General features: G+C 38.2%; 2 protein-coding genes across 6 annotated transcripts in view; both read right to left on the reverse strand.

Annotated features, from left to right (window-relative positions):
* Positions 1-635: 635 nt before the first annotated feature.
* Positions 636-7,394, reverse strand: LOC103707746 (protein IQ-DOMAIN 14-like). 3 transcript variants are annotated; one of them, XM_008792358.4, is made up of 6 exons: positions 7,042-7,394; positions 5,100-5,212; positions 4,023-4,325; positions 3,099-3,323; positions 2,529-2,660; positions 636-1,522 (listed from the first exon to the last, which is right to left on the reverse strand). In XM_008792358.4, exons 2-6 carry the CDS (start codon positions 5,178-5,180, stop codon positions 971-973), a joined length of 1,293 nt encoding a protein of 430 aa, XP_008790580.1. In that variant the 5' UTR covers positions 5,181-5,212; positions 7,042-7,394; the 3' UTR covers positions 636-970. The 3 variants fall into 3 exon arrangements, with proteins under 3 accessions (XP_008790580.1, XP_008790579.1, XP_017698463.1); XM_008792357.4 differs by having other exon boundaries at positions 6,935-7,392; XM_017842974.3 differs by lacking the exon at positions 7,042-7,394 and adding an exon at positions 5,437-6,883.
* Positions 7,395-10,522: 3,128 nt separating this feature from the next.
* The window catches only part of LOC103707747 (BAG-associated GRAM protein 1-like), a 52,330-nt gene continuing 40,925 nt past the window's right edge, over positions 10,523-21,927 (reverse strand). For 2 of the 3 annotated variants that reach the window (XM_026804882.2, XM_026804883.2), the window contains exons 7-18: positions 19,956-20,079; positions 19,717-19,833; positions 19,435-19,464; positions 19,229-19,328; positions 16,147-16,253; positions 14,964-15,107; positions 14,771-14,875; positions 13,858-14,004; positions 13,629-13,682; positions 12,917-12,980; positions 12,702-12,763; positions 10,523-10,908 (exon numbers count right to left, since the gene is read on the reverse strand). In XM_026804882.2, coding sequence (XP_026660683.2) covers positions 10,792-10,908; positions 12,702-12,763; positions 12,917-12,980; positions 13,629-13,682; positions 13,858-14,004; positions 14,771-14,875; positions 14,964-15,107; positions 16,147-16,253; positions 19,229-19,328; positions 19,435-19,464; positions 19,717-19,833; positions 19,956-20,079 — 1,171 coding nt within the window. In that variant the 3' untranslated portion in view covers positions 10,523-10,791. The remainder of the gene's footprint in view (positions 10,909-12,701; positions 12,764-12,916; positions 12,981-13,628; positions 13,683-13,857; positions 14,005-14,770; positions 14,876-14,963; positions 15,108-16,146; positions 16,254-19,228; positions 19,329-19,434; positions 19,465-19,716; positions 19,834-19,955; positions 20,080-21,927) is intronic. The other variant, XM_039128222.1, reaches the window with a different exon arrangement.

A 21,927-nucleotide genomic window follows, 5' to 3' on the forward strand; every position in this document is an offset into this window, starting at 1 on the left:
ATCTAACATATGATTTATTAATATTTAATAAATTAATTAATATACCAAAATATACTAAAATTTATTTATAACAAGAAATATATTTTTAATATATATATAATTATTTTGAAAATATTTATTAACTCATATAAATATAATTCGATATTCGAAATAGATAATATTAACAATGTTTATGTAAGTAAGTCATAAATGGCCAACAAAACTAAAACAATGATTATTACTCAAATTATTTATTCAAAAGTATTGTTGAAAATATGAAAATAATTCTATATAAGATCACATTTAATCCCTTTTTATACCACTTTTTAGAGTAATTATTCGACTAATCAAATATGATAAAAAAAATTTAATCATTTTTTCATATAAATAATTCTCAAGAATCATCGGATCATTTCATAGCATGCCCCAACCACACGAACCTTGAAATTCTTTGACATGAACAAAAGTTTAGTTAAAAGATGCTCTGCATTCCTCGAACAGAAAGAATTTGGATGCTTATTAGCGAAAACTTCATTTTACAAGGGTATCCTGGTTTATGACCCTATCTATAAAAATGGTAAAAAATATTTCTACCAAAATATGCAAGCTGGCTGATAAATAAAAAACGAACAGCAGCCAAATAAGAGTTCCTGAAAGACATTTTAATCCTGAGAATGTTGTCATTAAGCCCATATAAAATCCATGCCGGCTTTGTTTGTAAATTGTAGGTCAAGTGCTTACGGAAGATAACTATTTTTTACATTACAACCACGCTTGTCTTGATGTTTATTACAAACACTAACCCCACACAAACAACAAGACCCAATATAACACCAGCGCAACCAAGTAATTGTGCGTGTGTGTGTGTGTGTGTTTTTTTTTTTTTATGTGCGTGTGCGGAAACAAACAAGCAAAAGAAGAAGAAGAAGAAGTAAGAGAAAGTAACGCAGGTGTTGATCGATCTACCAATCAAACACCAGAGCTACCTCGTCTACTTGAAAGGCGTCCTTCCAACTCCAGCGGGCAAAGAGACGGTGGAGTCCACCGAGAGCGTCGTCTTGTGCTTCCCCGCACCCATCCTCTGCGACCCGGCGTCCTTCGCCGCCGCGAAGGGCGACCCTCCTTTGCTCCACTGCAGCGACCCGACGCTCTGGCCCAGCCCGAACGAGAAGCGGCGCTTCCCGTCGTAATCCTCGGCCAAAGTCCGCACCTTGGCCCTGGCGGAGGCGGTGGGGGCCATGTAGCTGGGCACGGCGGGGGCCGGGAAGCCGGTCAGGCTCTCGTCGTCCCGGAGGCGTCCGGCGGCGCCGCGGTGGTCCCGCCGGTGGGAGGCGGAGGCGGGGCGAGGGGTGCCGCGGCTGGGAGTGCGGGGCTGGGAGGCGGCGGAGGGGGTGATGGGGGTGCGAGGGATGGGATTGGCGACGGGACTGGGGCGGGCGGCGGGGGAGAGCTGGTGTTCGAGCCAGTTCCACCACCAGGGGAAGCCGCCGTTGCGGATGTCGGTCAGGACGGCGTGGGCCGACTTGGGCGTCACCTTCATTAGCTGAGCTCAACAATAAAAAAAAATTAGATGAGGTTGGCTCGTCAAGTGTGTTGGTGGTGGAAAGTGGTACGTGTGGGGACACAAGAAAGGTCCTTTGGTCTTAAATAAACAAAATTATTAGATAGACCAGATTCAGTCTTAAATTCATTTTAGGTTCCACCTAATAGTGTCTCCTAAAAACATGATCATCTACGATAGATACGAAGAATATAGCAGTTAGCACCACCTGACTTATAAGACGCTTTGGGTCGACTCTAGAAGTTCAAGCTCGGGTGGAAGTCACCACCTTTGTTTGCCCAAAGATCAAGCGTTGAATTAGAGAGGTCTAGTTTTTTCGACTATCATCATCTATATGTTGTTTGGCAGCTATGATAGAGTTTGATCTAGGATAATAATAATACATGGATGAGATGGAACATTTTTAGTGGCAAGACAAATTCTTCATACAATGTTGATCTAGGATAACTGTAACTAGATCATAGATTCATATAGAATTGCTATGGGAAGATAGAAGATAGGAAGCATGGCCATTGTGGTGCCATTTGACATGACTGGACAGGCTCACCTTATCTACCAATGAAATATGACATATCAACTTACAGAGCCGGTTTCTCTATCAGAGATTAATATATCATGATTTTTTAGCCTCTACGCTATAATGGAGGAATATTTAGTATAGATCCAATTATTATAGGTCCTTGTGCCAATAATTGTTGCTTGGTTGGTGGGGCTGGCCCTAGGAGGAGATCCAGTGTTGGAAAGCATGCAACTTCTTTATGTTTTTAGTTTCACTTGGCTGCAAATTTAGAGGCAGCTATATATTTATTCATTTGATGGTTTAGTACTTTCCTCCTAAAATTTGGCTGCCATATCTCCAGAAATGTACCAATCTAACAATATTGGCAGCAACTGGAAAGTCAAAAGCTAGATTCAACACCTCCAGTATTTTATATCAAGTACTACATTCAACACTAGTTTGATTCTATCAGGAGGTGAGGGATAATACCTGGTGAGAGTAGGCATAGGCCAGAGCTCTTTCCCTCTTGATGACTGCCTTCACCTTTCTTCGCATTCTTGCATCAATCTCCTCCTTCGTCAGCACGCTCTCATCCCATTTCTCATGGGCTTCCACCTCTGACTGCATATATAGCATATGCCATCAGTTAGGTCTAGATTTGAAGTTCACTTCGAAACAGGAGCAAAAAAATATGATCATAGTACCACATAAAAATTGTGTTTGGCATGCAGCTTTTCAGTTATATGTACTTAAGCTAGTGCATGCAAAATAGCTATATGCTAGATCGGGCAAAGCTTGGCATCAAGCTTCGGTATCAGACTTTGTATTAGTATCATTCTATTATAGTATCGGTACACAATATTGTACGAGACGGCAAAGCGTATCGAGTGTCCACATGATATGAGACTGCATATCGGCACGATACCGATATAGTATGCCCGGTATGATATGGTACTGACCGGTACAGCAAACTTTGCTCGGCATTTTTTACTCTAAATGAAGAGGTGCAAATTATGCAGAGCAATGAATGAAGAAGCTCTGCGGTTCAGTTTGTCTCACTTGGTGAGTTACGCTCCATTTGCCGAAGCTGCTCGCGATCTCTTTGTCACTCATTTGTCTCCTGCTCTCCATCATTTGCAGCCTCCTTGCACGTATTTGTGATTGGACTCTCCCAAGCATCTGCATGCATTTCATTGCATTCATGGTCTGACGCTTCACACTATGCCCTCTCATCACACCTTGGAGTCTCATCAATCCTTTTAGCGCCCGATAGCTCCTTTTAGCCTGCATCATGAGAAAGCTTATTTTTACCGCACGTTATTTGACGTCATATGCGGAAGTTCATGGCTACATGGCTTGTTGATTATAGTTATGGATGCAGCTGAAGCTTGGTCGATATGGTCCATGCAACTCTCTTGTTAATATCAGATATGGAGCAATACCACAAAATACAGGTTCTTTTGTATATGGGTTCCACCTCAGTCAACCATCATCCATTCTGAAAACAAGCCATGAGTCCATTCTCTTGATAGTTATATTGGACAAGAAAAGTGGATTTATCCATACACTACCCAAAATAACCTCTTCATACTATCATATACATTCACTCATCATCAACATAGCCATGGTATGAAAATCTAAAGCTAGCATGGTTTCTTCCTTCAAATTTGGTACTGAAAAATTTTGAATGCAAAACAACCTATTGTGAACTTTCTCTAGTTGTTCAATAAATAGTTTTACATGGAAGACAGCATGGATATACATTGTTTCTAATTTCTATCACACAATCATACACTTCTTAATATGTTTATGTGAGTATATATGTAAGTGATGCATTGAAGCCTGCATAAAATATGTCAGATACATGCTTATTATAAACCTTAGACAAGACCCCCATGCCTACCACTCTAAGTGAAAAGAGAGGAAGAGGTGATTTGAGGTGTGCTATTCCCAAATTCATAGAGGAAAGAGTAGCGGATTTACCAAGTGGCGTCTATAGGCTGCTTGGATTTTGATTGCTGACATTTGAACGTAGTTTGGGGTGATCGACGGTTTTGGTGCAGGTGCATGTAAGTGTGCAGGAGCAGGTGTAGTTTTCTTGAGCGGTTGAACCTTCTCCTGAGGTGCTTGCTGTATTTTGTGGCGCTGCTCCCTCTCAGCATCACATAATATCTTCTCAATGCTGCTCGGTTCTCTGGAGAGAGGAAAGAAGGAATTGACCTCTCTGTGTTTTGATCTTCCAAATCCCCATCTTTTCTTCTCTTTTATGTTCTTCTTCTCTGACACCTGCACCCACCACCTCCTCAGAAAAGTATCAAGTGAATTTACTTCTCTTGCAATGAGCGCGATTTAGTTGCACTAGGCACTAGTATTAGTGAAACTTGGAATCTAATGCATGTATTAATTTGTGCACAGTTGAGGCAAAATGTTGTTTGCAGAGAGAAATTTGAAAGCCTAAAACAGGGTTAGAAATTCAGAGTAAACTATGTTAGATGGTCAATCTGAAACCAGCATATCTAGTGGAAATGAGACTTGCATTCACTGGCTCTAACAAGGCTCCAATTTAAGAACCTTTGTGGTTTTGCAGATCATACAAATTTACAGACATGCAAAGAAGCAGTTTCCCTGGCCGATACAGATGAAATATAATGAAATGTAAGCTAAATGTCTGAATTATTTACTAGTATGTGATTTGTTTTTCTATCTTTTTACATATTTCTAAAAATGTAGTATCTAGTCTAGCTAAATATAAAACTCTTTTTCTCAAACCAAACTTTTGCCAAATGGATTTCTTAGGCTGCCTAGTCTAGTTGAGGTCTTTATATGATGAGAAAGTTTAGTTGAAGTTGGAGAGTTGAAGGCCTTCACATATATTCAGACATTGCATGTGCCAAGTAATTATTATGCATGTAATCCTTTAAGAGTACATTATGATTGAACCTTCCATGGATGTGGGCCTCCTGAGGAATGTCAATTGAATTATCTATATTTGCAGACTTTGGTGGTGCTGACGATAAATCCTTTAAATCCAGTAAGTTCTACTTTCATCTGAATACTTACATCGATCGGCTTATCTTTATCTTTAGAGCTCGAAGTGAATGCCCTTATGAGAGCCGTAAACCAATTCCCCTTTTTCCCCATCTCCTTGGCGTCACCAGTCTCACCTCATAAGCCTGAGTGCAAGAATTAAAACAAGGGTAAGTACAATACTTACTTGGCTTCGCATGTTTATGTGTACATTGGTACCGATCAAGCTTTGAGAATAATCTGCATGTATTTTACCTCCCTAAAACATGTGGCACTGGTACAGTAACTTCATACATACAATCTAGTAGTAAGTAAAAGGTTCTCTGAATAATGTCAATTAAAATAATAAGATTATGATCATTTCCTTTACCTGGAAGCTTAGAGAAAAACCATCTTCAGAGCCAACCCAGATATCAAGACCAATAAAGGTAAGATGTCGCTCTCTGAGGAACTTTGGAAGGTCATTTCCTTGCCTACCTAACTAGAAGTTCTTCTTCTTCTTCTTTTATTCAAAAAAAAAGAAAGATAATTTACTAGCTGAACTGAAGACAACTGCTGGGCTGATTGGTAAATGAAATTAGGAGTTGTTGGGCTTTAAATATAAATTATAGAAGGATATAAGAATCTTCAAATTCATGCAAGGTGAACATATGGAGGTTCATCTCTTATATGTGGTTCCTCCATAGATCCATTTATTTTTAAGTCAACAAGACATACATCCATTTAATAGATTGTACTAATGAAGTCCCTGTAATCAGCTTGGACCCACCTCTTTGCAAGAGACTACAATTCCCAAATTCTACATACTATTTCTTCTAATTCTAAATCATCCATTAAAGTTTTCATAGAAGCGCCCTCTTATATTTAAATCGGAGATCAAAATTGCTAAACTCTCTGTGACTCTGTTTTTACTTGTTCTGTTCACAAAGCATTTTGACACTTGAGAATAAATGCAAATGCTGCCTACAATAACAGATGTTATGACAGAAAAAAATATTGATTGCATAATAATCATCCAATATTCAAACATAAAAAAGGGACAGAAACTATCTTTCCTCGTGGAAATCATTCCCATGGAGAAAACTGAAGTCAAAATTGATGGTGCATGGAAATCTTTTGAAGAAAATCTTGAGCAATCTTTACATGATATAACTTGAATACACAGTACATGGAAATCTTGAAGCAATTAACTGATTGCATCATGGCAAAACATTTATCTGTAAAAGCCTTGCACTTCCTAATATTTGGTCCAATTAGAAGAAGTTCCTGGACATAAAATATAGGTTTTTGATCATTCCAGCTACTCTTTTAGACCATCTCATGTCTTCTTCTTTTTTAATAGAGAACACCATCAATATATTAAAAGGAAAAGCTGAGAAAATTTGATACGATGAGAACGTTTATGCAGATATATCTCATCAATTAATCTCAAAATTATACAAAACTTCTGATCTAAGATGGAAGCACGGAAAATTAAACCAAAATTGAAAAAAAAAAACAACTCATCACTCTCAGAGAGTTCTAACCCGTAACTTTCAGCGCTCATCAAGTAACACTAAACTCATCCCCTGACTTCTGAATATCTGTCTTTTTTGTGATATTATTTGCATGATACAAATAGCAGAAAATAGCGACGAATACAAGATTTATTGACAAATTCAACAATGGAGCAACACCAGAATATGTTGAAGAGAGTGCACAAATCCAGAAGAAAGAACCTTATAGTTCTCTAATTTTGTTCCTCCAGTTAAACTTCAACAGTACATTGAATTCCCTCAGGAGGAAGAAAAAGACCTCATGCAAAACATTTAACCATCTATGACCAACACATGCAATGGAATTGAGCTCCAGAACAGTATAGTTGGTACCTTGGCCAAACTCCAGAACTACCTCCAGAGCTAAACCTACTACTGTACCGGAGGAGGGGATGGAGCTAGACATGAATTGAACTTGGTAGTTGGTAACTTCCACTCACCCTAGACAAATTGCTCCTATGCTTCACCATCCCAAACATATGTATCGCTTGTTTGTTTTCTCATTCAAGAAACTTGGCATCTGGTTCTTCCTTGCAAGGATAGAGATCCCTTTTCTCTCTCTCCTTTTCAGCTTTTTTTGTGAGTAGAGAGTCTTGTAGTTTTCTTTTAGATTGATGACGAGGAGGGTGGCCACTTTCTCACTCCATGACACCCCAACCAACTTTGCTTGACTACAAAGCCTTCTGAGGCAGCAGAGGCACTTGAGGAACAGTTTGGTTGGCCAGCCTCCTTATGTTATTAGAAAATTGCAGCAGATCACTTGGCACTTAGAGAAATAGGAGAGCTGCTACGAGATACCAGCATAAAGGTACGTACCCAGCATTTTTACTACATTCTTGCCTTGCATTCAGAGCATGTGGCTCTGAGAGTCTGAGCTGGCCATCCTTTGTATGGGCTTCAAACTGTACTTGAAACCAATGATGGGCACAAACAATCTCTACTACTTGGGTTTGCTTTTGGAGTGCTTCTATTGATGCAAGTGGCATTGGTTCAGGAAATGTGTGGTTATTTTAATATATAGTGGGCTTACATTCTATTAAAAAGGGGAATGTGTCAACCCTTTAATGGGCATGCAAGTTTATGTGGTTGTTATAATAGAAATTGCTTTGTCTAGAAACATAACTTGCTTCTTCTTGGGTTCTTGTAGATTCACTGCTCTTTGCATCCTTTAAGTGACAAACTAGAGAGAGAGAGAGAGAGAGAGAGAGAGAGAGAGAGAGAGAGGATGGTTGGATAGCTTAGGAGAGCACATAGGAAAGAAAGATGACGTTTGGAATTTTGCTTATAAGCTACTCAAAACAAATGAGGCGTAAATGCCAACAAAGTGGGGTGGTTCTCTTATCCAAATCAAGCCGCCTGGGTACCAGGGTTGTTAGTAAAAGCTCTCCTAGGCCATCATCTCCATTGTCAACCTGCGTCTCAATCAAAAATTATTCATCTCATTTGTCCATTTGGTCTCTTTATAAATGGATTAATTATTGTCATTGCTCATGGTTGATCCTAACAAGTGGCAGCTTAGTTTTTACCGTGAGATAGATATCTCATAAAAGATTTGAACTGCGGAAATTGGAGAGCTGGCCTTCCCTCACTCTTCTTTCTTTGTTAGAGAACACGGTGTCAGCCTATCCTTCTTTGTTTCATTTGGATGTAAACACCACTGCGAATTCGGGAGAATAAAAAAAAAAATCTGTAGTATTAAATGCAATGCATCTCAAAACTTTGAGACTGGTTTTGGAGCATGATTTAAGTTCAAGCGGGCTTTGAGATTGGCTTTGCTCAAAAAGATTCACCTCAAGTGTACCTCTTAAGAGCGAGCTGCTGTTGGCATGCTTTGTAGTTTGATAGTTGTTTTCTGTAGTATAATTGTGGCCAAAGCACCCATCATTTCAAATTATTTATATACATATATATACATATACTCACACATATGCATATACATACATGCATCTTCAAATTATTTATCTATTTTTTTCAAAAATAATTATTTTTCTACTTCTTTTTGCAGCCTGCAGCATTTAACAAGACCTTTTAGCTCTGTTTTTTCGCCTTACGGGGGAAGATCCTGTACTAAACCAACTCTGTTTCTTGAGTTGAATTCCTAGAGAAACTAATGTCTCGTAGGAAACATATTTCCTGGAACCTAATTAACTAATGTCGAGCAGATGCTTTTTTGAGTTTCTTGAGGATGTATCAGGCTTTCTTTTTAATCAACGCGACGGTCTTTTTCAATTAATATCGTGCAATATGAAAGTATTGGTTAAACACTGCAAAGAAAATTATGAAAGAAAATCTGATTTGTTTCATATATCCCCTTCAAAGATTATTAGTTAGAATTCCAAAATCATCATCTATGCCAACTTGGTGCACTTTATTAAGTACACGAACCTAACATGTCATACAAGTATGGGCAATGTGCATTCAGTAGAAATAAAAATCAGATAAAACAATAACAAATAAGTATCATGATTTTAAATAAAAATAAAATATCATAAAAATTATTAAATACTATTAAATAAGATTTAAAATGGGAGATAGAGATTGGAGGTAGATAAGATTGTTAGAGAGGGAGTGAGATACAGGAAAAATAAGATTGTAAGATAAAGAGAGATTAAATAGATAGAGATAGGAGAGATTTGGGGTGCTCAGAAAGATGTTATTAGATATGGATGTGCAATCAAAACAAAGAATCGAGACTAGTTATTTACATATTTTTCATTCCAAAACAATTCATGTTGATGATTGCATTATAGCAATAATTTTATGAATCAAATAATATTTCATCTATGGACAAATTTGCTAGACCCAAAAAAAGGCCCAACACTCTTTTTAACATATTGCAAGCAAGTGTCGTTTTCACTTTTTTTTATGTCTGCATCATCAATAATATTTTATTAAAGAAAATTTCCGTCTAGTTTAAAGTTGGGAGTTTTCAATTCTAGATCTTAATGTCGAAGCCAAACCACAATTATTAATTATTTTTTGAGATGCCAAAGAAAATTAATAATTTCAAATAACTAAAGTAGATAATGGATGGCCCAGTGCATAAGACTTCCTTCATGGAGGGTTGAGAGGTTAAATGTACGTAATCTTATCTCCATTTGCGGAGCTTACTTTCGTATTTGGAGCTTGGGACTTTCGGGTTCCAATGGTGTTGTGCGAGGCTCACCGTCAGCTGATGTAGATAAAAGAAGGGTTAGAAACATAGTGATGAGCATTAAAGAGGATCACTGTTGTAACCAAAGAGAATTATTGTAGTAAAAGTCTTATGTTCTAAATGGAGAGGAGCCTAGAGATTCGTAGCCAGGTTGGAGCGGAAAACGAGGAGAGTGACCAAGATGGATGCCAGGTCACTTCAACGTTCGCTGGGAGGTTCTTTTGTGTCTTAAGGAGGATGTGAAAGTTGCATACCTTAGCGTCGAGGATTCGTGTATGTAGATTTCAAGTAGCGTATGGTGGAGTGCCAAGTTTAGGCTATAAAATCTTTCAGATCCTCAAAAGAGGTAGTTTCCTTATCTTAGGCGATGAAATGTTTTAGACTAAATTAAGATGATTACTCCCCCCTCCTCCCCACTAATGTGGTTATGCACAACTAGGCTGGGAATAGACCGAGCTTAGATCAAGTTAGTCTTCATATGGCTCTGGAGATGCAAGGCTTGATCCTACCATTGAAAGTTAGTATCCCGTATTTGACGATGGAGAAAGTCCCATAGCCTTCCCTCGTCTGTTGATCATCTATATTATCAACTTTCTATTGCAGGCGTGTTGAGGGTTCAGTCAGTACCCAACGGCTGAAACATTCATTCCATCCTGGCACAGGACTAGCAAATCCTATCAGAACTCTCGTAACACTGAAAATTACTACGACCAACTATAATATTAATAAGGAAAGAGAGAGAGAGACGCACTACAAAAGAAATCATGGATGTTTCCCCTAAAAAAGTGAGATCTTATATAAGAAAGAGTCAAGTACTCTACATTTGACGAGTTGTGTACACTTTGTATATAGAATGTTAGATATAATATGCACACACCACAAAATTCTCCTGTATGAAGGCTGAGTTAGAATACAGCATAAATACCAGCGCAGGATGACCGGTGTAACATAGAGCAGATTACAGTGGCTTGAAAGATGGAACTTCATCGAGCGAGGGTGCCAAGCAGGCAGACTTCGTATGATAATGCTGTGGACTTCAACTATCCTGAGCAGATGGAGTTCCTGATGCCTGATCAGGCTCTTGGTTCGAAGCCGTGGCCTTGAGAAGGTACGAGCGTGCCACTTCTAACATCAGACCCACCTCTTTCTTGTACTGTAGACAGAAAAAGAACAAAGACAACTAAGTACGCAACCAACTCTGACTTAGATGCATGCATAAAATGCTACATCATGTAATTAGGTTATTCTTATACACTGCATGGTTTTATAAAACAACATTGTATATAGTTACCCAGACACATTAGAATCTGCACTTAGCACTTATCACTTATCACATGCAATTTGAATAATATCATTTACTAGAAGATACATGGAAGTTGCAAAAGCATTAATAACTCACAGCTACTTTTGCCATTTGCTAATTTCCCCCAGTAATATGATGAAGCGTCATATTAAATTTTTAATCAAGGTTATGATTATTTCTGATGCCTTCAATGTTAGGAGAATAAAAGGTCCAGCCAGCATATTCCAGTAGTCTGAAGCACTTTGTCAGCATGTACAGGTGAAAAGATGTGTCAGATAAAATGGCAATGAAGAATCAATCAATATAATGTTGGGACCAAGTGTGTCCAAGGATATGATGTAGCAACTGCAACAGAAAGAGAAGGCACACACAATAATAAAGAAAAAAAATTCTTGACAAATGCTTTCTTGATGCTGGCTCCATCTGAAAATCAAGGAACAACAACCAAGATTTGGCCAATGAAGGAATGGCAACTGAGGCTTAGGGTGGCAGAACGGCATTTGTCGCGTTAACTAGGGTGCAGCGCGGCTCAAAGTGGCATGCTCCTAGCAGTAAGGGTGGGGTAAGAATATGATAATTCCTATGAGACAGTCATGCACAACAAGGAGATAAAGCCTGAAGACTAAGGCCAAAATGAGCTACATATGAAGCTCAAGATGGGGCCCGTTACCCTAATAAAAGTGTATTGCGATAATGCATAGTTATATGGCCTGTTTGGATTCACTCACACCAGCTGTTTGACCTTAGTCAGGTGGGGGCAGGTGGGTTTTTGTTATATCCAGCATAGTTGGCAACAGTTGCATTAAAAAAAAAAACAAAAAAAAAAACTAGGGGATGGCTATCATTTGAATAACCACAGCTTTAGGAATAAGTGGCTGTGATTTCTTATGTATGAGAAAAGGCCTTAGCAACTGTACTATTTAGAAAAAAATGGGGTTTTGTAAGCAATACTATGATTTCATATGTCTGAGAGTTGTATGATGATTGTATCGATAAAAAAAAGAGGATGTCCTTAAAGGCCATGGGTATTACTCAAATACTCTATTTGCATGTGACAAAATAAAACAGACTGCCCAGCTTCGTAACTATTACACACAAAACAGATAGCCAATGAACTGCTCTGCTTATGAACCCATCAATGCTAGTTACAAGAACAAAATAACTGTCATAAATAGGATGGAAGAACACCCATGTGTTGGTAAAGAATAATAAATAAATACTGATATATTTGTCAGAAAATTGTGTTTATTGATCTTTTCGAAGAGATTTTTTAGAATCAAGGTATTAATGTGCATACATAAAAAGAAATACTGAGGTAGTTAAGGCACAAGTGAAGGTATACTGAATTATCTTAGCCTTAGCTTTGAAACAATTCAAGAAAGCTTGAAGACATCAGGAAGCAGAGGGAAGAGCAGAAGTGAGGTAAAAGTCAACATGGCCACCTATAAGGTGGAAGGTTCCTGCAACTTGAGTGACCATGCATATGAGGAGGGGTTCATGTCTGCCCTGTTGAACAGGATAAATCTACTACCGTCCACAACATATCTTATTCTGCTGGTACTCCTTAAAACACAACTAATGAGTACAGAACTAGCACAAAATATGTCGGAAGTGGACAGGAGAAAAGAAAATGCAATGCAAACCTCATCGACAGCTCCAGTCTTTATCTTAGACTGCATAATGCACCATTTCTTAAAATGAGCACCTGCAAAATATCCAAAATTTGTTTTAATTCTTTGAATCAGAAGCACATATGCTAGCATAGAAATGAAGCAAAATAAACATCCAAAACAGGAAGAATACAGAAGCAGATAGAGAACAAGGGAAATGGGTCTAAAAGATCAAATAAATAACTCACCAACTCTTATATCAAGCATACAAGAAGACTCAGAGTTTGTTTTCAACGACCATCTGCAGTGTACCTGATGATTTTAACAACATTATTCTCCCAAAAAATATACTCTTCCACATCAGTTTACATACGTATAAATAAACCAAATAATAGATCAGATAAATGCAATGAATAAAACAGAAGGCAGTTATGCAAGTCTTCAACCAAGTAGATGATGCAACATGTAGTGGACATTACCGCTCAGTACAAATGCGAATAGCATAAAAAACTCGTCAAAATTCATACCAATGTCAGCGGAACCAGTACCGGGCATCGTACCGGTTCTTCGTGCTGTGTCGGGCCCGTACCGATACAGTAGAAGAAGCGGAGGAGAGGGAGAATGAGAGAGAAAAAGAGAGAGCGGGGGAGGGAGGCCGGTAGAGGCCGGCGCCAGGGCAGCAAGGCGAAATAGGGGTCTGGCGGCGGCTTCCCCTTGCTGCATTTCCGCCGCCCTCCCTCCCTCCCTCCTCCGCTCTCTCTCTCTCTCTCTTTTCCTTTTTTTCCTTTTCTTTCTTCGCCTCCGACAATGGTTTTCGTTTCCGTTGCCGGAACCGTACTAATAGGCTGCCGGTACGGCTCAGAATAGCTGGAACCGCCTGGTTTGGGACGGTTCCGCCGACCTTGATCCATACAACCATACCATTTGAAGAAAAATAAAAAAGAAATTTTTGTTTAATACCTCAAAGTAGGATCCAAATGGAATATCGTGTGCCTGTTGCACGGTCTCAAAGACCTGATACATTAAAATATTGTGAATTAAATGAAAAATATGCGTCAGAGGAGATTCTAGGAGAAAAACAATGAAAAATTTCAACGAGTCACAATAACATAATGGAAAACATCTTCCACATCTGGTTTTTGAGTCAATAAATCACACCAAGGTTGTTTTATCAAATGAAAGAACTCACCAAGGTTGTTTTATCAGATAAAAAAACTGCATGCTGCCACTCTGTCATGGCTGTGTCTGGAGGACACATGGGACTATGACATAATGATCTGAAGGTTATTTCTCTGACTTGACCATCATATTCATCAGCAGCATGCCATTGGCCCAACTGCAAAGAACACAAATATTACGGTCATTATAAAGAACTAGGAGCAAACTAATACTGTGGTGCCATCTAAGCTACTCTGCATAGAAAATCACTTCCATTTCTCATCTTTGGACAAAGATGAGAAGTGGCATCACTACTTTTTCCCTTTCATATTGTAGTACTTTTTATTTTTATTTTATAGAATATTTTTATACTATACTTTATAGAGTATACAGAAACCGATAATAATGGTACATGAACAAAACATAAACAAACAGGCAACTAGCCATTAAATAGCTGGAACATGCAATAAAACAGGCATTAGGACAATGATAACATGTCCTGCGTGTTTCTTGGTTGGCAGAAAGCCCTCCTTGTGAGGGGCATTCCACATTGGAGTCATATAATTGTATACAATGTATTTGACCACAGGACATGCAAAATGAGGGAAAAGATGACAACACCACCACTTTTCCACAAGAGCACTACATAGTAAGCATCAGTTTCTGCTCAGAATATAAGAATACATGCCTTCATCTAACCAAAAGTTATCACGAATTGGCTTACCACTGAATGGCGAGCTCATTGAAGCAATTGCATGAAGCTTGCCATGCACACACACATGCGCACACGCACAAAAGAACAAAAAGGAAACAGAAAAAATTACAAACCAATCATGTAACAGCAATCTATCACTGAGAACACACAGTCAAAAGCTAGTGAATTTTAGACAGAGAACTTCAAGGACCATAATGAGAGTGATAATCATCGCATGCTGACACATTACATTGAGATTTGTATCCTTCCGTGCACTCCGATATTCCTCGATAAACTTTGAGTCGTTGCTCAATAGCACATTAAAAAACTGCTCAGCTGTGCATGGAAAATTATCCTGGGATAAGATTGGTAAACTAATTAGATAAAGATTAATAAATTTCTGAAATCCAGTATCTATTGTGGATGATGAGTCTGATGCGTACATTGAATATGCCAACTAGAACTTCTTCTTTGATGAAAGCTTGGAACTTTCCTGTCTTGACAATATTATCTTCTAGAATTTCAACCTGTTTTCTACTGCCTCTGACAGAGCTACTGTGTGCACGCAATGCTGACTGTGCCCACTCCTGCATTTCCAAATAAATGCAGTGTTAAAATTTCTGTCTTCAAGTATTATATATGTAAAGAATCTCAAATGACAAAGAACTAAAATCAGAAGACACAATCATAGCTCTAGGCTCAAAAACCTAAACCAATTGTGTAGGTACCATATGAAAAGCAAACAGTATATAACAGAACCTGCCAGATATAAAACTGATGCAGGAAATCTTATTACAGCAGTAAGCACAAAGCATCTTTCAGAGACATGTTCAGATTTACATTGATATAACTAACACAATGAACACAAGAAGGCTGTTGGCAAGATCACGACACTGGATTATTTCATTTCAAGATATCGAGACTTAACAGAATGAGGGTTAAAACCTAATTATGCATAAATACCAGTCTTAATAAATGGACCAATTTGGGAAGAATGAGGGCATAATTAGGGAGAAAAAGGGTTTGCAACAATGTATCAAAATTCTAGAACATTCCCACTAAAATATCAGGGTAAGAAATAAGACCAGACCTATAAAAAGATAATTAAAACCAAACTTGGATCACAAAAAGTAGCAATCTCTGTTGGAAGCCTAAATGGAGAATATCCTCAAGCTTTTTAGATACATACAAGTCAATTGTCATAGAACACAAATGAAATTTAACCTCAACAGTCAAAATTAAAGATAGATTTCTTGCATAATACTGAAAGAAATTTATACATTGAATTAGAACAATGACAGCATGATTGTTAAAGTTGCAATAAAATACTGATAGAAATTTATAAACCGTTTTAGAACAATAACTGCAAGGATCATTAAAATTAATAATGACATTCCAGTAAAAAGATTCAAAGTTGATCATCATTATACCAGTTTTCCAGGCCATGACATAATATAAATATATCAAATAAAAAATAATCTAATCCATGACAAGAATTTAATGAAATGTCGGTATATAAACTATAATAAACAAACAACAAAGTAATTTAGTGCCCTGATACTTGGGAAAAAATAGCAGTCTAATAGTAATAGAAAGACAAAATAGTAGACCAATTTCTAAGAACACCTGCTTCTCAGCTTCTAACATTGCACGGAAGTTCTCTGCTTGGCGTTGCAAAATTCTCAGTGTATGATTTCTGTTCCAAAAAGACGCAAATTTGTACCTAACTCTTCCTGAAAAGAGGAATAGGAGAACACGCAATGCATTTAACATCTCAAACTGGATTGTGGAAGAATTTTCCAAAGCAGGGTGCACTACCAGCTGTTTCAGCAGCTATTTTCACAAGAGCATTTAAAAAATGCATACTTGTCTATTCAAACACAGATTAGTTAGTGAATGAGAATGATCATAAAATTGATTAATTATTACAACATACATTTCAAGTTTATGCTAGGTTTTTGCACCACTATATATACTTTGTCTGTGAACATTGATGCATGTAAAATTACACTAGAATGAATGAAATTTTAAAACAAACATTCACTGAAGAAAGAATTGAAATTTCCAAATGTGGCTATCAGAACTCTCACATCATTAACAGGCTAAAAGAAAAGACATACTTCTATGCATAAATAAAAAGATGCAATCAACATCAGTACTCTAATTGTACTCAGATACAAGTCCAAAATAAGGCACAACGATTGGAGCATGATTGTTTTCAAATGCATAGACAAGAATTTACAAGCCTGCCAGTAGAATCGATATGCAAGCATCTCACAATAGTACCAGCACGAGTACAACACCTGTGATACAAAGTAGTGAACCCCATATCCGATGGGCACATACTATCCAATGTGGGGCTGTACTCCATAGTGTATTACTTGTTCATACGGCCAACAGTTTACAATATGTACACTAAATAAGTATTTTTCCTTAGTTATATGTCACACTATAGTTTGTACCTTGAATTTTAAGATTATCACGTTCTTCATGTGTGAGAAACAGTTGAGCAATGTTAGTTTGTATCAAAAATAATTTAAAAATTATTATGTGCAAATGGCAAATAGAATTTACTACAGATACTAGGATAATTTACAATGTTGATCTAAAAATTTTTGGCTTGGCATGGCCTGGATTTGGCAGGCTTGAGCAGGAATTTCAGCCCATCTGACCAGGCTCAGGCCAGGAATTCCAAGCCCATGGAAATTTGGGCTGACTGGGGCTCAAAAATAGATAGGCCCAGCACAAAATTTTATAAATACAATATAATATATTATTTATGTTTATGATATTAACAAAATGTATAAATATATTAATACTGATAAAAAGCTACCTTTCTTTTTCCTGATCCATCTCCTAATCCCCCCACCTCCTGCCACATCGATCCACCTCCCTCAACTCAATCTCCCACCACCTCCCTCCTCTTCCTCTCCCCCTCTCTTTCCTCATCGATTTGAAGTATTAAAGATACCGCTGAGTCCCTGCCGCTCTCGCCCACTCTCCCCACCTTGATAGAGACTAGGCATTCCTCTCTCTCTCTCTCCCTCCCTCCCTCCTCCGGCCCCCCCCCTCCTCCACCCATCTCCTTAGCCACCCATCTCCTCCTCCCCCCCCCTCCTCCACCCATCTCCTCCCCCCCCCCCCTTTCTCCCCCTTCTCACGTCTCTCCGCTCTGGCCACTGAACTCACCCTAGATTGATTCAGGCCAAGCCAGGACAATCCGATCTCATATTTGGATTTTAGCAATCGGGCTAGGCTTGGGTTGAAAAGTATAGGCCCTAGGTCGGGCAAGGCCGAGTTCATGCTAGCATTTTGGCCTTTGATATAAACTTTAAACCAAGCTTGAACCCAACCTGACCAAACGAATGATCTAATTCCAGCCATGGATAAGGTATAACATGCTATGCATACTACACCGCCCGCTAACCGGCACAGCAACAAAAGGCAATACATTGGTCCTTATTCAATGGTTTAAACCAAGGCCCATAAAATTGGTACCAGAAAAAATACTCATAAGTTTCCGGTATGATCAATATGGTACCTTACACACCTCATACCAAGGTCGGCGGAATCGTCCCAAACAGGGCGGTTCCGGCTATTTCAAGCTATAAAGCTCACCAGTACGGTTCCGGCAACGAAAATGAGACTCGTTGCCAGAGCTAGAGAAAGAGAAGGAAAGAGAGAGCGAGCGGAAGCGAGAGGGAGACGTCAGGACGCCGGCAGAGGTTGGCTGAGCCTGCGGGAAGCGGGGTCACGGCCGAACCCTTATTTCGAATCCCTCCGCAAGCATCCGCCACCCTCCTCCGGCCTCCCTCCCTCTCTCCCCCTTCTCTCTCTCTTTTTCTCTCTCCCACGGTACCGTGCTCTCTGTCGGTACAGGCTCAGCACGGCCCATACAGTGCTCGGTACCGGTTACTTCGACCTTGCCTCATACTTACACAAGTTGTCAACATCTTTTTTCACTCTCAGCTATAGTATCGCTTGAAACTAGTGACTAACACTAGTTGATGACTAGATGGAAGAAAAAAAGCTTAAATTACACATTGATGCTAAACAACATACGAGAGAAACATTAGTGCACATTTTTTATAATGTACTTAGGCATTTCTTTCCCTCAATTTTTCAAACACCTTATCTCAGCAATATTTCTCCAACCAACTCTATTTTGTTAGGTATATCGTCCACCATATATTCTACCTTTCTAGGCTTAGTAGGTTCTACACTTGTTGTAGTACACTAATTTCTTTTCATTAACCATACTTTGACATATCTGTTTTAAGAATCAAGTTTGTGAATTTTGAGCCACTTAGGGTAAACATTGTATTCTACCACAAAGCAACAAATGTTTTTTGAGAATACATGTATTGTAGGATTTCCCTCCCCTACCACTTAAGAAATAAAAATATATCATGTTTCTAGTGTGTTTTTTCCCATTTTTCAAAATTATTAAAACACATCTACAGAAATAAAAAGCAATCTAAGAGGGAAAATTGATAAATTTTGTGCAATTATTGCTGCATCATTTACAGTTTCCATAAATCTCCTTAAAAAGCAACCAAACACCAACTTAATATTAAAAAAAAATTATATGTTAATTCAATTACCACTGTAATTCTATATAATGTAAAAACCTATTAAAAGCATCTTATTATATGCGACGTAAAATAGAAAACTGAAACAATTTCACGATATTATGTATATCACTGACCATCTGGGCTTCCTAAAGGAGGAACACCATGCCCTCCAGCACCCATGCGAAGAATTATTGTAATTGCAGGGTTGATAAATGCGTGTTGGCTTCGTCGCATCTGCATTGCTAATAAAAAATGAAATTAATGCAATCATATCTATAAGCATAAGATAAAATTTTGATACTGGACTAAGAAATAAGTAGAAAGAACATAATCAACATACCTCATGGATATCTCCTAAGGGAATAACCACCTATCAAATAAAATAAATTGCTATTAGTGAAGCAATCTACCACTCTATGAACACACAACTACTAGTCTACTACTCAATGCAAGAATTTTCAATTTCTTTTTCTAAACTAATCAATAAACCAAACCAAATGTGATCAGGTTGATTCAACATGGCTCATCATAAAGTTATATAGATATTGGTTTTAAGATTAATGCGAGAAAAGATGCATTTAAAACAAGTAGTAAACCTTACAGATAGGTAGAAGAACCTAACCTTTATTTGCTTAGAAAATACATTAGAATGGAAGCAAATGTGCCATGCAGAGACATACATGCGTCCATGGTACAAAAAGGACCTCTCAAGCGCACATGAATAACTATGATCAGAAACCTGAAACAATACAACCCTAATTCGATCATCAGTTATAACAGGCTGCAATTTTTGAACACTAAACTATACGCATGGTCGCATGCAATAAGTGAATTCAATTTTCATGATATAGGGGAACTTACCTCATCTGGAGGAAGATCAAATATAGTCTGTAACGGCCCAGGTTTTTGATAAACCTCTGTAGGGCCTTGTTTATTTAAAGAAATCCTTCTTCGAGCATCAGCACCAGCAAAGCTATTTAAAGCCCTAGATATCAATTTTTTGGGGAAAAAAGAAAGAAAATAGACACCCTCTTTGACTTTGCTTTTGACTAAGATACGAGATAAAAAAAATTGATACGAAGTACAAATTCAAAAAAATAAAAAAATAAAATTAATGAGAATCTCACACCTATCAATGTGATCCAGACAGCACAAGGGAAAAAATCATTAGGTGGATTTTAGTAAAGCATCTGGATCCACCTTTCTGTATCTATGGTCAATATATCTTAATATGTTACTCAAATTTGTAGACAAAAACACAGCATATAATGCTGCGGAGGCCTCACTTCTATGGAACAAAAGACAAAAGAACTTCTATGGGCTGACACAAAACCAATGGCGATACTATGCATTCATAACTAGTGATAACAGGAACATCTTAAGCATGATTGGAGCTTCATTGATCATGACCATTTCCTAATTAAATTCTTTTAATTTATTGTTTTTGATCACCGAAATACCTTATTGTAATGATTTTACTAGTAGGAGAAAAATCTTTGCCATGAGGCAATTGAAATTGATTCTTAAGAATCAAAAGAAAGAGATGTTCATTGAGAAGGAAAAAAAGGAAAATGGGTTTATTTATGGCAAAAGACATTCAAGCAAAGGTACTACTAAATATGGAAGAATCTGCAAATAAGTAGTCAATCAAATATCAACATTTCTCCCGCCAAGGATGATCACCAACCAAGGATTTTACCATTTATGAATGATGATGTGCATAATGATGCTATATTAACAAATATGCAAGATAATGGAGAGATTCAAGTTGCAATAGCATTTGCACAGATGTTCTTCTTCCTTTATTCATCTTTCTTCCTTTCTCAACTTCTTAATTTGCTGAATTTTCCCATGTTATGGGTGAAAAGGCTATAAAACCTGGAGAAAGGTGTAAGTTAATATAGTGAATGGGTGGTTTTTGATGAATGAAAGAATAAAAAAGTTTTTCTCTATTCCCTGTGGTCTGATTCCTTAGATTGAGCATGAGGCTGGCAAAAACCTAGGAGTGAGGCCTAGATTCATGAAGGCATGGGGCACTAGGTGTCGTTCTTCCTATAAGTCATTTATTTTGTTTCTATTTTATGAACTAGACTCTATCTTCAGAATTTGTCTTACTTAAACCCTTCTTTCTCTCCAATCACTGGTTCTTTTTCTTTTTGGTCTAATACATCATTTTTTTCTCAGAAGCTCATAGATCTTAGTAAGTGACCTCTTCTACATATGGACATATATTTTCACCTCACATAACTAACGTTGAGAAAGACCAACCAACAACACAAATAAAGACCGTACCATTTTGGTACCTCGAAAGGGAGGTGCTCCTTATGATGCTACGGACGGCTGTCCAAACTAAGGACCATAAATCTTAGTACCCGCCTTCTCCAACCCTGCTCTTACCCCCCACCACCCCACCAAAAAAAAAAAAAAAAAAAAATCTCTCTTCCTTGTTCTCCTTATCCTCCTCCCTTTTCCTCCAATCTCACCTTCTCCTTCCCTTCCTCATCCTCCCTTCCTCGTCCTTCCCTTCACCTCCATCTTCTCCACCCCCTCACCCTCCACAACCTTGGCCGCCTCTTTCTTATCCTCCCCTTCCTTGCGTTGAAGCACTATGCAATGTGCCAGATGCCCCCAATACCGCATCTGCTACCTAGAAAGTTTAAAAAAACCATAATATCCATGGCATTCTAGGACTTTGAAATGCAAAACGCTACAAATCAACCTTGCATGTAGTGGAGGGATCATGCAATGGCACAACAAAATAATAGCAATAGGAGAACAAAGATGATCCAGTGGTATGAAGCCTCAGACCATGTCCAAACCTACTAACACAATA

The sequence above is a fragment of the Phoenix dactylifera genome, chromosome 7 (genome assembly GCF_009389715.1).
Source record: "Phoenix dactylifera cultivar Barhee BC4 chromosome 7, palm_55x_up_171113_PBpolish2nd_filt_p, whole genome shotgun sequence".
Classification (NCBI taxonomy): domain Eukaryota; kingdom Viridiplantae; phylum Streptophyta; class Magnoliopsida; order Arecales; family Arecaceae; genus Phoenix; species Phoenix dactylifera.